The sequence below is a fragment of the Ursus arctos genome, unplaced genomic scaffold, assembly GCF_023065955.2.
Source record: "Ursus arctos isolate Adak ecotype North America unplaced genomic scaffold, UrsArc2.0 scaffold_33, whole genome shotgun sequence".
NCBI lineage: Eukaryota > Metazoa > Chordata > Mammalia > Carnivora > Ursidae > Ursus > Ursus arctos.
The window spans coordinates 660,847-681,459 of NW_026623019.1; the positions used below are offsets into that span (position 1 = coordinate 660,847).

Consider the following 20,613-nt stretch of genomic DNA (forward strand, 5'->3'; position numbering starts at 1 on the left):
CCTGAGTCTCCGGCTAAGTGACCCGAGGCGGTGGCCAACAGCGGGGACATAGCACGCGACAGGCTGGAGAAAAAGCAAGACTCACCCGGAAAGCAAAACTCCTGCTGAACAGGCAGAAATAAGCACAACGGTACAGCCCGAGAGGCGACGTGAGGAAACAGTCACTCACTTCCGTGGACACGTAGGGGCAGCTGGAAATCTCTGACAAAGCTCCACGCACAGCCGCAGGGCTGGCCACCACCCTTGTTTACCGCCCGACCAGTCAGGGTTAACATCAGCGTCCACATGGCGAGGCCCCCACATCCACGTACTCGGGCAAATGCCAGTGTAGATGCCACCATGCTGGGTACAGGTGAGAGTGACGTTCAGTTCAGCACTCTGAGTGAAGCACAACACCCTCCATGATGGGCCTCCTCCAATCAGTTCAAAGTCCTGAAGAAAACACTGGAATTCTCCAGAAAGAGGAACTCTGTCTCCAGACCCCATCGGACTCCGGTCACAACATCAGCTCTTCCCTGGGTCTCCAGCCACTGGCCCACCGCCCTCACAGGCACACGAGCCAACTCCTTACACTCAGTCTCTCCCCCTGGTGTGCAGGTCTGGAGAGCCTCACTACTACCACAACCACTGAGGGATAAGAACCATGACGGTGGCCTTCCCCCACCCACGTGGCTACAGCAGGCTGGGGGCTCCCCACCTGTGGCTCAGCCCACCCTGGCCCAACGCACCTGCTCGGAGCAGCTGCCACTCAGCATGGGAGGACACGGGAGGTGACACAGGGAGCGTGGCCACGAGCAAAACACATGCCTGTCCTTCCAAATGGGCTTTATTTAAAGCTCAACAACTCCCCTCAAAAAGCGAGGGACTCTGAGATGGACAGAAAGAGGAGGTGGCAGGGGAGCACAGGCCAGCCTGTCTGCCGTCCCCAGGCCTCCCAGACGCTCTGCACCCCAGAAGCTGAGCACCAGGCTGCATGTGGGAACCCTGCTGAGCTGTAGCCGCACACAGCCCGTGTGCTCGACCGAAGCAGAACTCCCAGCCTGCAAGACCATCCACGGAAAGCGCACACGCCGCCGGTTCCGGCTTGCCCCGAGCGTGCGCTGTTACCCAGGCCCACGGCATTTGCTGACTCCCATGAACACCAAGCAAGTGCCTGCTCGTTCCTCTGCCAGAAATGTCCTGCCAACTCCGCCCTCTCTCACCTGGGGTGCAGGAGGTGCCCAAACACGCGTGGCATGACCTGACATGGCCACTGGGCGGGGTAGAAGCCAAGGCCTGAAACCCGCAGCTCCCACCCTCCAGACTGCAGAAAGAGACACGTGGGGCAGCTTTCTCCACAGCCAGGGCAGACTCAGCCTTCCCAACTCAGGGTGATGGGCCCATGGGGAGACCCATGTCAGTCCCCAGGAGTCACATCCCACCTTGCTCCATTGCCACAAATGACAACACAGCCTCCCATCATAAGTACCCGGGCTGACGAAGGGCCCGGGGCCCCGGGGGTAGGGAGGTTAGGGGCGCCAAGCTGTCAAGTTGGCCCAGGACACCATGGGGCAGGTGAGGGCACCGTCCGCTGACGTTACAGGATCCAAACGCCTGCATTTTGGTCCCACAGCAGACACGGCACCTCCACCTCGCACACGCCCAACTCTGAGGGCTCCAGCAAGCTCCAGCGGGCCACCGTGTGGTCTGGTTTTCCCTAAAATAAGCACCTTCTCCCAGGCAGGCCGTCGATGGCAGCCTCGATGAGGGGCACAGACAGCAAACACGCGACCCCTGCCCCAACAGGGTGCAGGCCAGGTGGAAAAGGTGGATGCACGGGGACCTCAGCTTCCCTGTCGGCAAACCCGCTCCATGCCCCTCGGAGCCCCCAGCCCACCCAGCCAGCACACACACCTCAGCCCCCAGGTGCCCTGAGGAGAGCACGGGAGCAGACACTCCCTTTCAGTGAGGAAACCCTGCAGAGGCCCATGGCGGAACCACAGATGGCTGTCCTCACAAGGACAGAGAAGCGCCTTCGGGCAGGAGGCACTGGCAGGTCAGGGCTAAGACAGGCCTTCGTCCTTCCAGCCAGGGGTCTGCCCACCCTCCCTGTCCACCCCACGAAGGAGAGGGGCACCCCAGGTGTGTGTGGTGGGGGGGGCAGGGGGAAAGGAGGACAGTCATGGTTGGGAGACTCTCCAGAGCAATGGTGACGCCCTAGGTCCTGGGTGCTGCAGCCTCACGGCCACAGGAGCTCTCGGTGGCGGTGGAAGGAGCAGCCAAAAGACAGAGGCAGGAAAGGAACCCAGGGGCCAGCCTCATTTAGGGGCCTGTGACAACCACACAAGCCAGTCAGAGGGACACAAAGGGGTCTCACAGGTGGGGGCTCTGTCCTCCAGGCCCCCAGCTGTACTTCCCACTGCTTCCCCCAGTGGGTTCCAGGGCGGTGATAAGCGACGACCCAGGCTGGACCTGCTGTCCCGAGGCAGACAGTGTAGCTGGTCTGACCAGGGTCTGGGGACGGGCCCAGCAATGTGGCTTCTGCAGGGGCACGAAAGGTTCCATAGCCTGCTGCACACATGGCAGCTGAGAGGCTGGCGGGACCGGACACCTTACTGGAGTTCCTAGGAAGCCCTGGGCCCACAGCTGCCACCACCAGAAGAGCCGGCTCTAAGAGGGGGCAGGATGGGGCAGCAGGTGGGCCAGCCCGGGACCAGGAGCCATCTCCTGGATGTCCCCGGACCCCCGGAGTGCCTGAGCAGTAAGTGTTTTCCGTGTGTAACCGCCAAGGCTGGAGTGAGCGCCCCCTTGCAGACTGTCCAGGGGACTCCTGCCCGTCTGCAGACACGCCTTCCCCGACTGCCCCGATATCCTGGGGGGCTGCTGCATGTCCACCCTGGGCAAGTCAGGTCCAGCCCTGCTTCCCAGGAGCAATGTGCACTTCCTCATGGGGTCCATTCCCTCGAGACCCACCCAGGGCTCCCAGTTCTTCCTCCCATGTGGGGCTGACCCCTGCTGCCTCTTCCACATACCCACATCCCCTCCTCTCGCCTCCAGGCTGTCTGCCCATGTGACACCCCCCCACACCTTCCAACCCGTGGCTGGGGAGCCACCCCACGCTGAAGAGCCCACCGGGCATCTGGTCACGAACTCAGGCGGGTGGTGGGTCAGGAGCAACCGTGCCAGACGCCCGGCTCCCTTCCGGCTGGCTCTGGGCAGCCCTCACACCACCACAGCAGCAATCAAGCCTTTCCCAGCTTCTGCCCTGAGAGGCAGGGGGCACAGAATTCTGCTGGAACGTCTCTGCCCTTTACTCTGGGGCCCAAGACACACGGGGTCCACCAGGGCAGCAAGGACAGGGCAGGACAAAAAGATCACCTGGCAGGGCCCCAATGGGCAGATGAGGCTGACCCCTCCCAACCCAGTCCCGCCTCTCAAGGGCAGCACCCACCCTGCTTCCCAGAGCGAATCTCTGGAAGGCCACAGTGTGTGAACGTGACTCTGCCTCTGGCCAACTGTGGCCGTGCCCGGCTCCCGGGGACTCTGCTTCTCCATCTGCAAAATGAGGCTTCAGGAGTCCCAGGACAGATGCTAGCTGGGTCTGTCCACACAGCAGTGCAGAGGTCCGAGATCAGGACTCTAGAGCTGCCAGCCTGACCCATGCAGACAAACCACCTGCCCCTTGGTTTCCCCACCTGAGATGAGGGAAATACGGGGTCATCAAAAGGATGAGTTCTGGGGCGGATGACACTGTCCCATGTGCTGAGCACATCTGTTATACAGGTCACGTGACAGAGGCCATCGGATGCCCCTGGGAAGCTGGCGTGGGGGGCAGACACTTAAGCCGACTGTCACAGGGAGTTTGGTCAGAGGACACAGGGCAGCCGGCAAAGCGCTGCACATGGATGGCACCAGGACCAGGCACTGGGAGGCAGAGCTATCCTCACGGAAGGGGTGTTTCCTGGGGTGACCCTGCACGGCCTGCACCTCTTGGGGACAGCTCTTGGCATTGTGTTCCTACAGTTCAGGCTCCTCAGCCAGGCCTGAGCCTCAGGTGCCAGCCTCAAGGAGGGGAGGGAACGGCCACATCCAAGGCCAAGACCAGCAGAAGAGTGACAGGAACAGGGTACAGACGAGGCAGGCGAGGGGTGGACACTGGCTGGGCCTCTCGTCAGGGCAGGGGGTGGCAGGGACCCGTGGGGCAAGAGGCAGGGCCTTCAGAGAAAGAGGCGGCTGAGGGTGCATGGGGTGGGAGTGGCGGGCCTCCTCCTGAGGCAGCAACAGGAACAGCGGGACTCCCGGCCCCACCAAACCTGCTCCACGCGGGACTGGTTGAGCTCATTTCCTGACGCCCAAACCCAGGAGTCAGCAAGTCACCGGGGCTCTCCCGACAGCCCAGACAAGCCCTTCTGGAAGAGAAGCTGGGCCGAGACTGCCTCGGTGAGGTCAAACCCACCTCCCCGGCAGCCCCTCCTCCCATCCCAACCAGCGTGATCCCATGGGAGGAAGTGAGATCATGCACAGGGATCCAAGCCCAGCTCCTCCCAGGCCCACAGGCCTCGAGGACCCCTGACCCCAAATAGGGGTTGTGACTGCTCCCCACTGCTGCCAGACCCGGGTTCCGTCCCAATCCTTGCCAGAGGCCCCTCCCGGCCCTGCGGGATCCTGACTGCTCCATACCCCCCCATCGGAAGTGTGGAACTCAGCACCATCTGTCCCTCTGGTCACCTGTCACTGCCCCCCAAGTAAACAGAGGGCAGAGAGAGGGTCTCCCTGTGGTCCAGAACAAGGCCCCCTGTCCTTCTTGATGAGAACCCAGGGGTCCTGAGGCCACAGCCAGGACTTGCTCGCACGGACTGCCGGCTGCACCTGCCGTCCCTCTCGTTTGCCCACCTCCCCCGGAGGGCACTGGACACTCGCCCTCCCCTCCCCGCTGGGCACGCCGGTTACCTCCTTCAGCTCCTGCGCCACAGAGGCCAGGCGCTCATTCTCCGACTGCGTGTTGGCGAGCACGTTCCGCAGCTGCTTCAGCTCTGTCTGCAGCTCCAGCACCTTGCGCACGTAGTACTGCTCCTTGGAGGCCGACTCCTGGATCAGACTCTCCTCCCGGCTCTCGCCGTCCGCGGCCACCTTCTTGTGGTTCGTGTGCGCCTGTCCAAACGCCTGTGCGGAGACCAGACGCTCATAAGAGGGAGGCCGATGCTGGCTAGCCCTGTGGCGAGACACCCTGGCGGCACACTGCTCATGCAAGTGCACGTGAGTTGGACTTCGGGGGAGGACATGATCGGACACGGGGGAAGCTGGAGAGGGGCCACTGGACACGGGAGCGTGGGACACCTAAGGATTACACGGGGCTGCAGGGCCAATGGTCAGGCGGGGGGCAGAGGCAGGGAGGAGCTACGTGGGGCTGATGCCAGAGCGGGGCCACACAGGGAAGGACCCAGGCCCAGCTGAGGGACTGGCTGGGGGCCCAGAGACACGAGGTGGGTATGGCGCTCCCAGCAGGACAACCCCTTTCAGGACTCAGGCTGCTGACCCAGCCCTACCCTAGAACGAGGGCAGGTCCGAGGCCCACACAGCACCCCTCTGCCCCACTCCAGATGGAGAAACCGAGGCTCAAGGAGGCACTCTTCCACTGCCTGATCTTGACCCCTCTGTTCACCCATCCTGGGAGACCACTGAGACCAGGGAGGCCTGGGAGGGTGTGAGCCCAGACATGGGCTGAGTGATGGGACAGGAGCCTGAACTAGGACACTCAGAACCAGTCGACAGACCAGGCCCTGGGCAGAGAGCTGAAAGTACCAGACAGAGGAGAGAGGACGCTGCCATCCCCACCCTCAGACCCAGGGAGGGCTCTGGGCTGCACCAGGCAAGGAGGCACTGCACCCAGGCTCAGGGAGGAGCCCCCACCTAGCATGGTATAGCTGACCCAGTCCACAGCCTAGGTCCTGCACCAGCTGTGGCCCCCATCCAGTGTCCCCGTCCAGCTGCTCAGCACGGCCCCTGTCACCAGGACGCAACCCCCACGGGCCTGTGTGTGTCCTCCCCAGCGGCCCCCTTCCCAGCAGCCACCCCATGCAGACTCTCTACAGGGCTCCCAGCTCACGGAAGAAAAACAAAATCCAGGGAGGGCTACCAAAGAAGAAAGTAGCTGATGTCTTTATTTCTTGAGAGAAACAAGGGCATTTTCACTTATTTGCTATTTGATAAGAAGTCCAGGAATTCCACCCAAGATAACAATTGGGAAAATACGCATAAAGATAAGGGTGTTGCTGAGCAGAACCATTACTGATATTAAAAATCAAAACACAGAAAGTCAGCAGGGTACTGGCTAAATGAAGTGGGGTCGCTCCTTCCTGAGGGTGGGTCTTGCTCATCTGCCCCCAGCTGCCAACCCGGCCTGCACTGGGAAAATGCCAGTGTCCCTTCAAACCAAGTCAGCTCAGCTCTGATTCCTGATGCTGTCCTCCTCCATCTTAGTCCCAAATAAAAGACCAAACAAAGCACAGATTCATGGACTTGGCCAAACTTGGGTGGCAGCCCTGACCCCCAGCTGCACACCAGCCCGGGGTATGCCAGCACCCACCAGGCTTCCAGAAACGCAGGAAGGACCCAACCCATGGGGCAGGCGCCCTGGATGGCACTGGCCAACTCATGGCTGTCTCTCCAAGCCTCCAGACAAACCTGACCGGGCGACCAGAGGACAACACACTCCTGAACCCCAAGCTGGAGTGTGGACATCTCACCAGGCATCGGGTCAACCATCAGAGGCTGTCCCAAGGCCAGACGGCTCAATGCTGTGACACACGCAGGCGTGTGCACACACATGTCCAGGCCTGCTGGCCTCAGCCTGAATCTTCGCCTACATCCAATCCCCAGCCCAGCCCATGAACACTGACACCACAGAGCTGGAGACTTGACCCTCCTGCAGAGCTAATAAGACAGTCGCAGGGACAGTCCTGGCTCCCATGTGGAAAAGCTACAGGGAACTTTATGTGACTGAGCAATAACTTTCAAGTCACTGGACACCCAGTGAGTGAGGGGCAGGGTACAGGTGAGCTCCATGACAGCCCCTGTCCCCCCAAAGGACCTTTGGCCATGGTGCTGAAAGAGAGACGATGCTGGGCAGCCCAGCACACCTTTGGGGAGGAGGCGGTGCTGCGAGACGGAGGACAAGGCAGCAGAAGAGTCAGACCGCGGACAGAGGGCACAATCAGTGCAAACCCATGAGAGAGCCGCCGGCAGCAAGCGGGGGGTGGGGGTGGGGGCAAAGATGTGGAGCTGGCTGAGCTCTCGCTGGTCCTGACCAACAAAGCTGACAGGCACAACCTGAAAGCATCAAACTATGTCCCAGAACACAGCCTGGGAACACACACAGAAATAATGGCACCAGCTCCCACTCCGTCAAACTGGCGGCAACGGGGAAGGGAAACTGGTCCACCGCAATGGGGAGAGCTCACTGTCGCCAGGGGAGAGCCAGGAGACTGATTTCCACAGGCTCAGGACGCAGACCAGACACTGCCCACGCGGAGCACTGACCCGGGAGGCAAGCAACATGGACATACAAAGAGTGACACGAGGGGGGCAATGGATGGGATTACCAGCCAGTTACAGAATGTGGAAGACTCGTAAGCCTGAAAAAACAGCACCAAGACTACCCAACATAAATCACAGAAAAAGAGAGCAGAGTGAACTGTGGGTCAAACGTGGGTAACTAGAGTCCCAGGGAAGAGGAAAGATGAGGATAATAAGTACTTGAAAACCATAATGGCTCAAAATTTTCCAGATTTGATGGAAACTATAAATCTACAGATGGTAGCAGCTCGTCCACCCCTGAGCACAAGCACGACGAGAGAAACTACACCAAGATGTATCACGAAATTGCCTAAAACCAGTGAATCAAAGGACACACTAAAATCACCCAGAGAAAAGAAGTACAAGATGACAGCAGATTTCTCTGTCGAGCCAGGAGACAATGGAACCACCTTGAGAAAACAAAATGAAACAAACCTATTAATAAGAGAGCTACACCCAGTGAAAACTCCACAGACGGGAGTTATGACAAGAGCTGAAAGACTTGATCACCACAGACCTGCATTATGGACATTAAATAAAACCCTTCAGGCAGAAGAAAACAATACCAGATGGAAATCTAGATTTAGGAGGAGGAGCAAAAAGCACCAGAAATGATAATTACGGAATAAATATAAAACACTTGCTCCCCTTACTATTTAAATCCCTTTAAAGATAATTCACTAGACACTCAATGCAAATCCCTATCAAAATTCCAATGGCCTTTTCTGCAGAAATGGAAATTCATATGGGATTGCAAGGGGCCCAAAACAGCTGAAGCAATATTGGAAACAAAGCAGGGAAACTCAAATTCTCTGTTTCAAAACTTAATATAATGCTACAGTGACCAAGACAGTGTGGTATTGGCATAAGACAGTACAGACCAATGGAACGGAAGAGTCAAGAAATAAACCCTTAAACATGTGGTCAACTAATTTTTGACAAGAGTACACAGAAATTCAGTGATAAAAGAACAGTTTTTCAACAAATGGTGCTGGGACAAATGGATATCCATGTGCAAAAGAATGAAGTCAAATCCTTACCTCACATCATATACACAAATTAACTCAAAATGGATCAGAGCCCTAAATGCAAGAACAACAACCAAACTCTCAGGAAAAAAATAGGGATTAATCTCCATGACCTTATTGGCAATGGGTCCTTAACATTGACACCATGACTCCCTCTGCCTCTGCCTCTGCATGACACATAACACATGACACATGACTCCCTCTGCCTCTGCTTTTCCCCCTGCTTGTGCACACGCTCCCTTGTTTTTTCTCACAAATAAATAAATAAAACCTTAAGAAAAAAGAAAATCCCTGAATATTTGGCAACTAAACAACACATTTCTAAGTAATGTATTGATCAAAGATGAAATCGGACAAATTCTTTTTAAAAGAAATATTTTATTTATTCATTTGACAGAGAGAGAGAGAGAGAGCACCCGCGTGCACACACACACAAGCAGGGGGAGGGGCAGAGGGAGAAGCAGGCTCTCCTCTGAGCAGGGAGCCCGATGGGGGGCTCAATCCCAGGACCTTGGGATCACGACCTGAGCTGAAGAGAGACTCTCAACCTACTGAGACACTGAGGTGCCCCAATAAATATAGCTTTAAAAAAAGAAAGAAAAGAAAAGAAAAGAAAAGAAAGAAAAGAAAGAAAGAAAGAAAGAAAAAAAGAGAGAAAGTTCAAAAGAGTCTACAAAGGGTTCTCTAGTTGAGAGTGAGTTTAGCCAGGTTGCAAGATACAAGATCAATGTACCAAAATCAAACACCTACAAGGAATTACAAACAAATACGAGGAAAGAACAATCAGAAAGTGAAAATTTTAAAACTGCTACTTACAACAGCATCAAAATTATTAAATGCTTATGTGTAAATGTGACAGAAGATGTAAAAGATATACACACTAAGAACACAAGATATTGCTGAGAAAAATTAAATAGAGATAAACATTCATGGGCCAGAAGACTCAATACTGTTAGTATTAACAATTCTTAAATTATATCTTTTTAATTAATAAAATTTTTGGAGCACATGTGTGCTTGGGGGCAGGGACAGAGAGAAAGGGAGAAAATCCCAAGCAAGCTCCACACCCTGTGTGGAGCTCAACGTGGGGCTGATCTGACGACCCTGAGATCATGAACTGAGCCAAAGTCAAGAGTTGGACGTTCAACTGACTGAGCCACCCAGTGTTAAGAATTTAACAATATTCTTAATATTGTTGTCAATTCTCCACAAATTTATCTTTCCATTCATCACAATGCCAATCAAAATCTCAGCATTTTTGGTAGAAACTGATTAGTTGATTCTAAAATTCATATGGAAATTCAAAGGACCTAGAATAACCAAAATGACTTCAAGAGAAAAACAAAGTAGAAGGACCCGATTTCAATATTTAGGCAATTTGTGGCAAACAGATAATCTTTTAACAAACAAACAGGGCTGGAATGAATGAGTATCAATATGCAAAAGATGATCTTCAGTCCATATCCTGCAGCATTTTGAAAATTAATTTAAAATGGTCATAAGCTGGGGCGCCTGGGTGGCACAGCGGTTGAGCGTCTGCCTTTGGCTCAGGGCGTGGTCCCGGCGTTGTGGGATCGAGCCCCACATCAGGCTCCGCCGCTATGAGCCTGCTTCTTCCTCTCCCACTCCCCCTGCTTGTGTTCCCTCTCTCACTGGCTGTCTCTATCTCTGTCAAATAAATAAATAAAATCTTTAAAAAAAAAAAACAGGGGGAGGGTGCCAGGGTGGCTCAGTCGTTAAGCGTTTGCCTTCCGCTCGGGTTGTGATCCCAGCGTTCTGGAATCAAGCCCCGTATTGGGCTCCCTGCTCTGCGGGAAGCCTGCTTCTTCCACTCCCACTCCCCCTGCTTGTGTTCCCTGTCTCGCTGTGTCTTTCTGCCAAATAAATAAAAATCTAAAAAAAACAAACAGGGGGCGCCTGGGTGGCTCAGTCAGTTAAGCATCCAACTCTTGGTTTCAGCTCAGGTCATGATCTCAGGGTTGTGAGATTGAGCCCCAGGTCAGGCTCCAGGCTCCGTATGGAGTCTGCTTGAGATTCTCTCTCCCTCTGCCCACTGCCCCTCCCCCCTCAAATAAATAAATCTTGGGGAAAAAAAAGATTCTCAAGCTGGGTACAAGAAACTATACCCACACAAATTCCAGCTATATGCTACTGATGACACATATGCAGGATAAAAACACGGACACAGAAAGCTGGAAGTAAACACAAATAGAAGGGTACACCCAGCAACAGTCAGAAAGCTGGCACAGTTACGTTAATAGCGGGCAAAATAAGACTCCCAGTCACAAAGCACTGCCAGGAATAGAGTCAAACAATAATGATAAAACAAGTGCTTCACCAGGAAGTTTTGTTTAAAATCAGGAAACTTTTTAAAATTGCGGTAAAATATACAACATAAAATTTACCATCTTCACTGTTTTTAAGTGTACAGTTCAGTAACGTTGATGACATTCCCACTGTTGTGCAACCCATTTCCAGAACTCTTTTCACTCAAAAAAAAAAAGGACAATGCAAGACAAGGCACAGACTGAGAAAAATCTATGCGAATCACACATCTGATAAAAAAAAATGTAGGAGCTCTCAGAACTCCGAGAAAGCACCCCATAAAACACGAGCAGAAGAACTGAGCAGACACTTCCCCAAGACACACATATGGGAAAGATGAGCGGGGAGATCCCACCACAGAGGTGCAAAAACACACGGACGAGAACACCTGCCCCTGCCTTGCCGAGGCCAGCGCGCGCCCACACCACCAGCAGGGCACGGACAACGGTGCGGCCGCTGCGCGAGCAATCAGGCAGCTTCCTCAAGAGTTAAGCAGACACCTGACACAAGGCACACTGTCCACTCCCAGGTGTTCGTCCAAGAGAACGCGTGTCCAGACAGTCCCGCAGGAATATGTGTCACAGCGGCGAAACCTGGCTGAAACGGCGCAGGGAGGCCGGCAGGGGGAGCTCCGAGCTCTACCTCGCTCCAGAGCCACACTATGCACTCCACAGCAGTGACCCCGCCCTCCCTGAATCTGTTCACTGCAGGCATCCTACCCCAAGCTGGGAGACCCCTGTCCCTGTGCTCACTGCCTCGGCTCATAGGCTGGGAGGCTGGGGGTCACCCAGCCCGCCCACCTGAATTTGTTCTAATGAAAGCATCCTCACCCACTCTGTGCACCAGCTTGAAACCTGCCTCCCCATTCCAGGAAGCACGCAGAGGAGCAGTGCCCACCATCTGACAGCGGTGTCCAGCTCTGGGCACGCACGTCCTCAAAGCATCCCCTGCCCTGCCATGCACCTCCCAGGCCAGTGTCCACTGGAGGGTCCCCAAACATCCCTGGCTGCTCTGAGGAAGAAAGGGGGTACCCTCCTGGACCCCAAGATGCACATCAGGACTTTGACGTAGTGGCCCTGGAGGTAGCGGCAGCAGTGCTGCTGTGAGGTTCCCACAGGGGCTGGCCTCACCACGGGCAGGGCCACACTGTTCCTGACACAGGCTCCGGGGCACACCCAGCCTGGCGAGCCCCAACTTGGCCCTACAAGCCCAGGTGTGAGGTCGCAACCAGTCCTACCTCAAGTTCATCCCCGCCCTTGTGGACACGGCACAAACACCTGCGGTCAGGGCCAGACTTGGTGGGGAGGCTGGGTTTGCCCCGTGTCGGGGGGTTCCTGGGGCTGGGGTGGGAGTAGAGGGTGCCCACAGCGGTGGAGGGAGCAGCGTGAACACAGGCTGGGCAGGAGCCCAGGGTGCCTGCAGGGTGTCCCCCACTCTCATGTCTCCGCAGAGGAGCCAAGGGGACAGGGGGTGGGGGCAGGTCGCTGGTCAGACCTTCCTCACTTGCCTGGTGTGCAGTCCCACCAGTGCCAGTGTGTGGCAGCCACCTCCTCCTGAGCTGGGCGATGCAGCACGTGCAGTTCTGAGCATGGTTTCACACACGCACGCACAGCATTTCCAGCCAGCGCCAACATGCCGAGACCCCCCACAGTCCCTGCTGGCACACAGGAGGCCCCAGATACCTGGCCCCCACCGGGCCCCCACTACCCCAATGAGGCTGAGATCCAGAGACAAAAGCAGGGCAGAGAAGCAGAGACAATTAGGGATATAGCTTTGCTAACCCCCTGAGGAGCACCCCTGGCCCAGGGTCAGCACGCTGCAGCCCCGCCAGCGACATCTGCCCAGGCCTGGTCTGCAGGTGAAATTGTACTGGAACACACCTGAATGGGGAAGTGAAGCAGCCAGCAGGATGCTAGGGCCACGGCCCTGAGGCCATGGGCACAAGAGCTAGGGCTCAGAGAGGGTCCCTGGGACCCAGGTCCACACACAGGTCAGCAACAGGCTGGGAACAGAGAGCCTGTTGCCCACAGGCAGTATGTGAACCTTCCAGGCAAAAGGCTCCCTCAGCCTGTCCCTAACTGGCCCAGCTCAGGGTGCAGGCCCCTCGAGGAGATAAGGTCCCTCCAGAGGCCCCTGCCTCCAACCCTCCCCCACCCCAGAGGGTCTGCCTGGCTTCTCCCTCTGGGTGGGTCATCCAGCACAGTGACAAAGATGGGAGGGTGGGGACAGGGGGGCAACAGGAAGAGACCCCAAGCAGCCCCACACTCAGTACCAAATCTGCACTAGTCAGGGTTCCCCAGAGAACACATGTCGATACAGACATTAAGAGGTTTGTTACAGGAGTTGGCTCAGGCGGTTACAGAAGCCGAGAGAAGTCCCACAGTCAGCTGTCTGCAAGCTGGAGACCCAGGAGAGGCGGAGGACAGAAGACAGACGTTCCAGCTCAGGGAGAGACAGAATTCACCCTTCCCATTTTTGTTCCACTGGGCCAGAGTGATTAGATGAGGCCGGCCCACACAGAATCAAACGCTAATCCCTTCCAGAGACACACCTAAAAGTCCTGTTTCCCAACAACCGGGTGTCCCTTAGCGCAGCCACAAAGACACATAAACTAACCATCACACCAGCGTCGGGTCTGTGCCAATGGCTCCCAACTCCATCCTGTGGGGTGCAGGCAGCCCCAACAACACAAAGAAGTCAAACTCTGTTCACAAGACCAGGCCGATGGCTAGATGTGGCCCTCGAGCAGTCGTCCGCGCACTCCTGATCTGAGCCAGCACCTCCTCGCCATCCGGAAGCCACGTTCTGTGGCTTGTCACACTGTCCCTGGGGTGGGTCAGGCCTGGGAGGGTGAGCGTGCTCCAGGGGCAGGGACAGGTCTGGCAAAAGCCCCCAGACAGGACCAGACCGGCTAGGAGTAGCTCTAGACAAGAAGCCCCTTCCCCCTCAGCTGTGGCAGAGCCCAGCATCCAGCCCACAGGAGCGCAAGAAGGAGCACAGCGGTGTCCACGGCATACCGGCTGTGCACGACATGCCCGGCCCGGTGCGGAGGCAGCTGGCGGGACCAGGCCCAGGAAAAATAGGACTCATTGAGCTAGAAGAGCAACCCCACAAGGAGCTGCCCCCACCCCTGTGGTTGGCCAGTCCCCGTGTCCCCCAGAAAGCAGTTGGTCCCACTCTGCAGTGGCCGCCCCGTCTGCCCCCCAAAGAGAACGATCATCAGCGGGTCATCCACCCGGGCCCACAGACGCTAACCCTCAGTTTCTGACACACATACATGGGGCCCAGAAACAGGTCCGTACGGGGAGACAGAACGAGCCTGCTCCTGACCCCAGGTGGGGCCTGGCTTCCTGGAGAAGGGCCTGCATCAGCAGGGCAGAAGCGGCAGCGGGAAGCAGGCCTCCAGGTGGGGCTGCCCAGGACGAGCTTTCTTCCCGGACCAGTCTGGCCGTCTGAGGCAGTGGGTGCAACACACACCAGGCCAGAGAAAACCAGAGGAGGGAAGGCGTAGGTCCAGGAAGCTGTTTCCACAGTGAAGCTGGGATCTAGGATTCTCGGCTCCTCTGGTATTGGAATTCCTGGGCTGACCCAGACTCACCCACCCACAGGGTGCCCCCTCTTTCCCTGAAGGGCCACTAGGCTGCACCAGGATGGGGGCATCTCAGGAACCCCCAAGTCCTGCCAGCTGTCTGTCCTGCCCCCTCCCCTCACAGCTTTGGCGTGCTTACTGTGTGCCTGGGAAGACAACGGACACTGCCAGGCCCCCAGACCCAACTGTGTCCCAGCTGGGGACGCAAACCCTGGCATCCCAGGAACCTCACAATGGCCAGCCAGAATCAATCCCTCGGTTCACCAATGATCTCAAGCAGAGCGAGGAGCCCCTAAGGTGTCCCTCACCTCTTTTCCAGTTCAAAATGGTGTCGGTACCAGAATCTTGCCCTGGAGAGCAGCTTCTCAGAGCCAGTGTGTACCAAGAGCCCTCCAGCGGGTCACGCAGGCCCAGGGCCACCTTGGGGGTAGAGGGGTCATGCCTTCGCCACCTGCTTCTGCCCCGAGGGAGGGCAAGCAGCCATGGGAGCCACAAGGAAGAAGAAACAGCAACTCAAGTCCAATGCCAGCCAGCTGCAGCCTGTGCTCAACAGACTGATGGACTGACAGACTCCCGTCAAAACCGGTACATGCAGGCCACGGTGCTGCCGCACGGGGGGATCTGGTGACTCCCGGGCGACACCACGACTCGGCCAGCTCCTTCTGCAGAAGCCCACCAGCCCCACAGGAGCCTCATTAAACGCAAGACAGGGTTGAGGCCTGTGAACTGGGTACAGATGTTATGGGATAAAGACTTCATAGCACTAAGAGAGTAAAGTCTCCATCGCAGACCGATCAGTGCTGTCCACACCGCACTCACTGGCACTGAACACTGAACACTGCCAGAACGTATCAGCTGGACCAGATCCAGAGTCTGGGGGCATTTAGCACTATGCAAGTAAACCAGAATCGGCGTCAACATGGAGAAGACACAACAGGATGAGAGGCACAGGCTTCTTTCCAATCAGAGCGTTTCCCTAAGGAAACGGTATGACAACGGGACGGGCTGACCTCACTGCGACCTCAACAGAAGTTGTACACACACGCTGAGCGCCATGGTAGAGCAAAATAAAAATAGATGCCTCTCAAGTTTTCTATAAATCTACAACTGTCCTTAAAAAATAAAAGCTATTTAAAAATATTATTAGCATGCACCCAAACACATGAAAATTGGATCTCTTTGCTAATGTCTGTACCAAAGAGGCCACACAGACAAACACCAGGAAACCGAGCTAACAAAAAACAGAAACATCTCCTATCAGCACTTGGGGACCACTGCCAAAGCAGTACTGTGGGGAGGGGAGGATGCGCTAAAAATACACTTCAGTGATAAAAAGAAACACAGAGACGCAACAAAGTAAACAAACAAAAGTCTCAGGAAGAGGAAGTGTCCCAAGAAAAGCCCGAAAGCAAAATAAAGCAAAAACAACTAAGCTGGTGTATTTTCTCATCCAGGGTGGTGGTCTGTGCGGGGCACCTGTCTCTAAGTCAGGCACCCACAAGCCGGTGCCCCCACATCCCCAGATGATGTGCCCGAGGGGGCAGGACTGGAGCTGGACCCCAGAGCCTCTCTGTTCACTACCATGTCCACTCCCAGCACAAGATGGGACAGAGGGCGGTCACACTGGGCTCAGTGGACACACCAGAACTCATACAGGAGCTCCCCCAACCCTCCCTGCAGGGAGGGAGGGCGGCGGGGCCAGGATACCCACACCTAACGTGGGCACAGAGACTTGGGGGGCCCCAGGACACAGAGCTACCCTTCACCGGGATCGCCAAACCTGCGGCACCAACACAATTCAGTTTTTACAATACTCATTTGGTGCCTGACAGGGATCTGCATAAGCAAGCCTATATAGGAAGCTGGCCAAAGAGTGTGTCAGAAGGTGAACTACAGACATTCCTGCCACAGACAGAGTAACGTGTGAAAAACCACCCACACAAAGACACACTCACAATGACTGGCCTCGCTTCTCAGCCAGAGCTCTACAAAAATGGACGTGGTAGCTTTATTCTTGACATCGTAACAAGAACACCTGGGCATCATAAATCCAGCGAGACGGCTGAGCTGATGTTAACCAAGGACTAGTGCATTAATACCGGACAAGCCCTGGGGTCCCGCCCCTGGGAAGGACAAAGCAAGGGACCTGTCCCCACAGGTGACGGAGGCTAGAAGACACGAAGAAAGGATGAGAAGTGATGATTTCACCTAGGAAATGCATTGAGAACACCTCCAGAAAGCTCACTGACACATCTCCATCCTCTCAAAGTAAGTGGTTACAATTTATCATCTCAACATCAAAAAAACATTAACCCTTGGATACTACTTTAACTAGAACCCCAAGACTTAGTCACAGGAAAGGACAGCAACTCTGGTGGGAGGGCTGAGCCAGAGCAGGAGGGGGAGCGCCAAGGGGTCACGGGCACTGTGCGCCACGAGCCTGAAGGGAGCTGCCCCAGACCCTCTGGGGTCACGGCAGAGCAACGGTGAGATTTATCCCGACCACTAGCAAGCAGAAAGACTCTCCCCTCACCTAAGAAGTTGTAAAGCTATAATTCACATACCATAACATTCACCCTTTCCATGGGTACAATTCAGTGGATTTTAGTATATTCACAGGGCGGTGCAACCATCACCACGACTTCCACATTCTCATCACCGCAAAAAGAAGGTCTCACCCCCACTAGCAGTCACTCCCCAGCTCCCCCACCCGAGACCCTAAAAACCACCAGTGTATGTCTGTGTCTGCAGGTTTGCCTGCAAGGACACTTCGCAGAAGGGGAACCTCACACGCGATGTCTCCGGTGTGACCAGCCTCTGGCGGAACATCGCGTTCCACGGTTCAGCAACGTGTGCCACGTCCCAGCGCTTTACTTCAGGGCTGCTCAGAACGATGCTGCTGTGGGCACTCACGGAGTGTTCACACGGATGCTCTTTTCATGTCTTGGGCATACACGTAGGAGCACACCGCTAGGTCACACGGTAACTGTGTTTACAGCTTTGAGGAACCGCCAAACCATTTGCCAAGGCAGCTGCACCATTTTACTTCCTACCGGCCAACTGTGAGTTTTGATTTCTGCACATTGTCATCAACACTTGCTGCCTTTGATCAGCCATTCCAGTGGGTGTGAGGTCCCCTCCCGTTAAAAGACCCTTAAAAGTCACAATACTGGCCCCATTTCCATTAGTGCCTTCACCGTACCATTTCACTTATTGCCAGGCTCAAAGTTCTCAGAAGGATCTGCGTTCATGTTTTTTTTGGAGGAATAAAGTAAGGCTCCCAGAGGCGGAGGCCTCAGCTGTCCCTGGCAGAGGACCACTGGGCCTCTGGGCCACCCCACCCCTCAGCCACACCTCCCGCTGTGGCAGCGTCAGAACCACTCACAGCCCAACGACAGGAGGATCCATATCCAGACTATACAAAGAACTCCAATGCATCAGTAAGAAAAAGGCAGACACCTTCCAGAAACACTGGTGACAGTCCCCAACAGCCTCTTCACAGAGGAGTGTCTCCAAATGGTCAACAAAGGACTGGCGGCAGGGGGGCATGAAAAGGGCTGCGTCCCAGACAGACGGACAGACATCCCTGAGGAAGGCCCCGAGGCACAGGTGGTGCTCACGTAACACCCAGAATGGAGCAGCTCAGCCCCCAAGCCCCCTAGCCCCCCCCACCAAGCCTCTGCAGCTTTCCAGCTCTGACAAGGTCCAGGGAGGAGATGCCACAGATGGGAGAGGCCCTGAGGGGGGGGGGGTTCAGGCAATAACCTGAGCACTTCACAGTCTGTGCCAACGGAAGCCCATTAGCTTCTCTCTCACGGGAAAGATCTCCTTGCACAGGCGAGAGAAACTAGGCTCCAAGAGCAAGTGACGTCCTATCATCTCCCAGGTGCGACCGCCAGAGAAGGCAGGAAAGAGGCAGAGATCGGAAGGCAGAACCAACACCTGGCCCTGTTTAGCCACCTTGCCTCCAAATCACCTGGGGAGCCAGAAACATCTGTTCACAGGTGCAGCTGCACCTGCTAGGCAGCCCTTCCCCAGTCCTGGAATGTGGAGCCTGGAATCTGGAATGTTGGGGTTTACTGGGGCAGTGCCTGTTAATCCCCAGATCTGGCTGAGGCTGGTCACGCTGGTCCTCAGCCCCACTTCATACGACTTACGGAGATTATCTCACTCCTGGCACATGGCCCTGCACCCCCCAGGCGCTAGGTAACCCAAGCGGCAGAGCCCGAGGAGGGCCTGGCCTTTTTGCCAGGGGACCAGGGTGGCTATCTATCCGTGCGTGTCTGTCTTGGACAAGGGCAGATGGGTCCCACTTGTTGGAATCACCAGGAAAGGCTAGAGTGCAGGTGCACACACAGCCTTGCACACTGGTGACCCCGACATCCCCAAGGGTGAGGTGTTGGTGACTCAGGCACCGACTTGGCACCCAGCTCAGATAGGAAGCCAACCATTAACACAAAGGTCTGCAAGAGAACCTCATCGCTGCAGAGGCCAGCAGGGCTCTTGGGGCCAGGTGGGGTGGAAGGCGCCTGCTGGTGACCCTCCTGGTGGGGCAGCCATGGGAGCACAAGCAACTCTTTGTCTCCTTACAGGTGAGTTAGGCACCCATGTCAAAAACCAGGGCTGCTTATAAGACAGAATCATCTGGGCAGCAGCCACAGTCACTCTGGAATCTTCCATCCCTCAAGACCCATCCCACCCTGATTAATGCAGCCCACCACTTGAAGAAGGGCTCAGCCCCACCTCACAGTGAATCCCAACAAGTGGGAGACACGGGATGGCCAGCAGGAGCAGCTTCCTGGGTGCCTCCAGGCAGAGAAACCATGGAAGGAGAGGGACAAGCTCCCCCACAAGGACAGAACCTGGAGGCCTGGGACATCCCTGCTGGGTCCCCATTGGGCCACCTCTCAGAGCTAGGGTGTCACCAGGGATTGAAGTGGCCTGGCAGGCTGAGGGCAGGGCTCAGGGCAGTCAGCCCCAGGGAGAGCAGGGGCCCACCCTGGGACCTTCCACTTCCTGCGAATGCCCTCAGTAAACACCACCCAAAGACCAGCACTCCTATCATTTCAGTTCAGAGAGTCGAGCTGGGGTAGGAAGGGCCCGAACCCCCAAATACCACAGCGTAGGCCAGGGCAGTGGCGGGGGCGCAGGCCTGGCCTATGAAAATGCACACACCAGTGGGCCCAGGGCACCCCACACCAGCACCAAGCGCGCACCTCCTCAGTGGGGCCAGGCAAGCCCACATCTGGCAAGTGACAGATGCTCAGTAATTGTCTACGGACGGCCTGGAGAGCAGGGAGGACAAGGGGACGCTGGGGGGGGGGGGGGACAGACAGACAACAGCTCCAGGGAATACACAGGTGCAAGGCGATCTGCTGGGAAGGCTGGAGGTGCTCTGGGTTCGGGGGGACGGGGGGAGCTAGAGAGCAGGCCTCCTCGTTGGATTGGGAACCTATCCCGGGAAGGGGTGCAGCCCCCTCGTGGATTTGGGAGTCTCCTCCCGGGAACAGGGACCTCCTCCTGGGGATGGGGGCCAGACAGAGGCTGTGGGCACACGACACAAACTCTGCCCGCAGACAGCCCTCACCCATCAGACCAGCATGCCAAGGGCCCATCCCTGTCCCAGGCCCAGGTGGTCCATGTGTGACACCTGTCCTCCATCAACCCACCCTTCCCACTATGTGGCTTCTGGCCTCAGTTTCCCCGTGGAGAACCTGCACATGGGCTGTGGGGATCAGACGAACCAGACGCCCACATGGGAACAGAATACGACTGCCTATGGATGGTTGTCACCCCCCCCCCCCGGTCCGTCCCATCCACCCACATTTGTCCCATTGCCACCACGCACCCCAGCTGCCTTGGGCAGTGTCCAAACATTAAGCTGCTTTTAGAAAACTGGGAATCCACTCCTGGGCGGTAGGGATTTAGCCAGAATCGGGTGCATTTAGGGAAGATTACACCCTAATTGCCTCAGCGTCAGCAGGCAGGCTTCTGGCCAGCTGAGCCCCAGGGCTGGCGGCGGTCCCCAGGGACCTAGAGGCCAGTCCTGGGGCCAGGGACAAGCCCCTATGTTCCCGCAGCAGCTGGCTGCCCACCACAAACCTCACTGAGCATCCT

The 20,613-nt window shown here is 56.2% G+C and overlaps 1 protein-coding gene across 3 annotated transcripts in view; it reads right to left on the reverse strand.

The window, feature by feature from the left end:
- The window catches only part of BICD2 (BICD cargo adaptor 2), a 51,992-nt gene that overhangs the window by 20,774 nt on the left and 10,605 nt on the right, over window positions 1–20,613 (reverse strand). For all 3 annotated transcript variants that reach the window (XM_026519136.4, XM_026519137.4, XM_026519135.4), the window contains exon 2: window positions 4,930–5,142. In XM_026519136.4, the coding sequence (XP_026374921.2) occupies window positions 4,930–5,142 (213 nt within the window). The remainder of the gene's footprint in view (window positions 1–4,929; window positions 5,143–20,613) is intronic.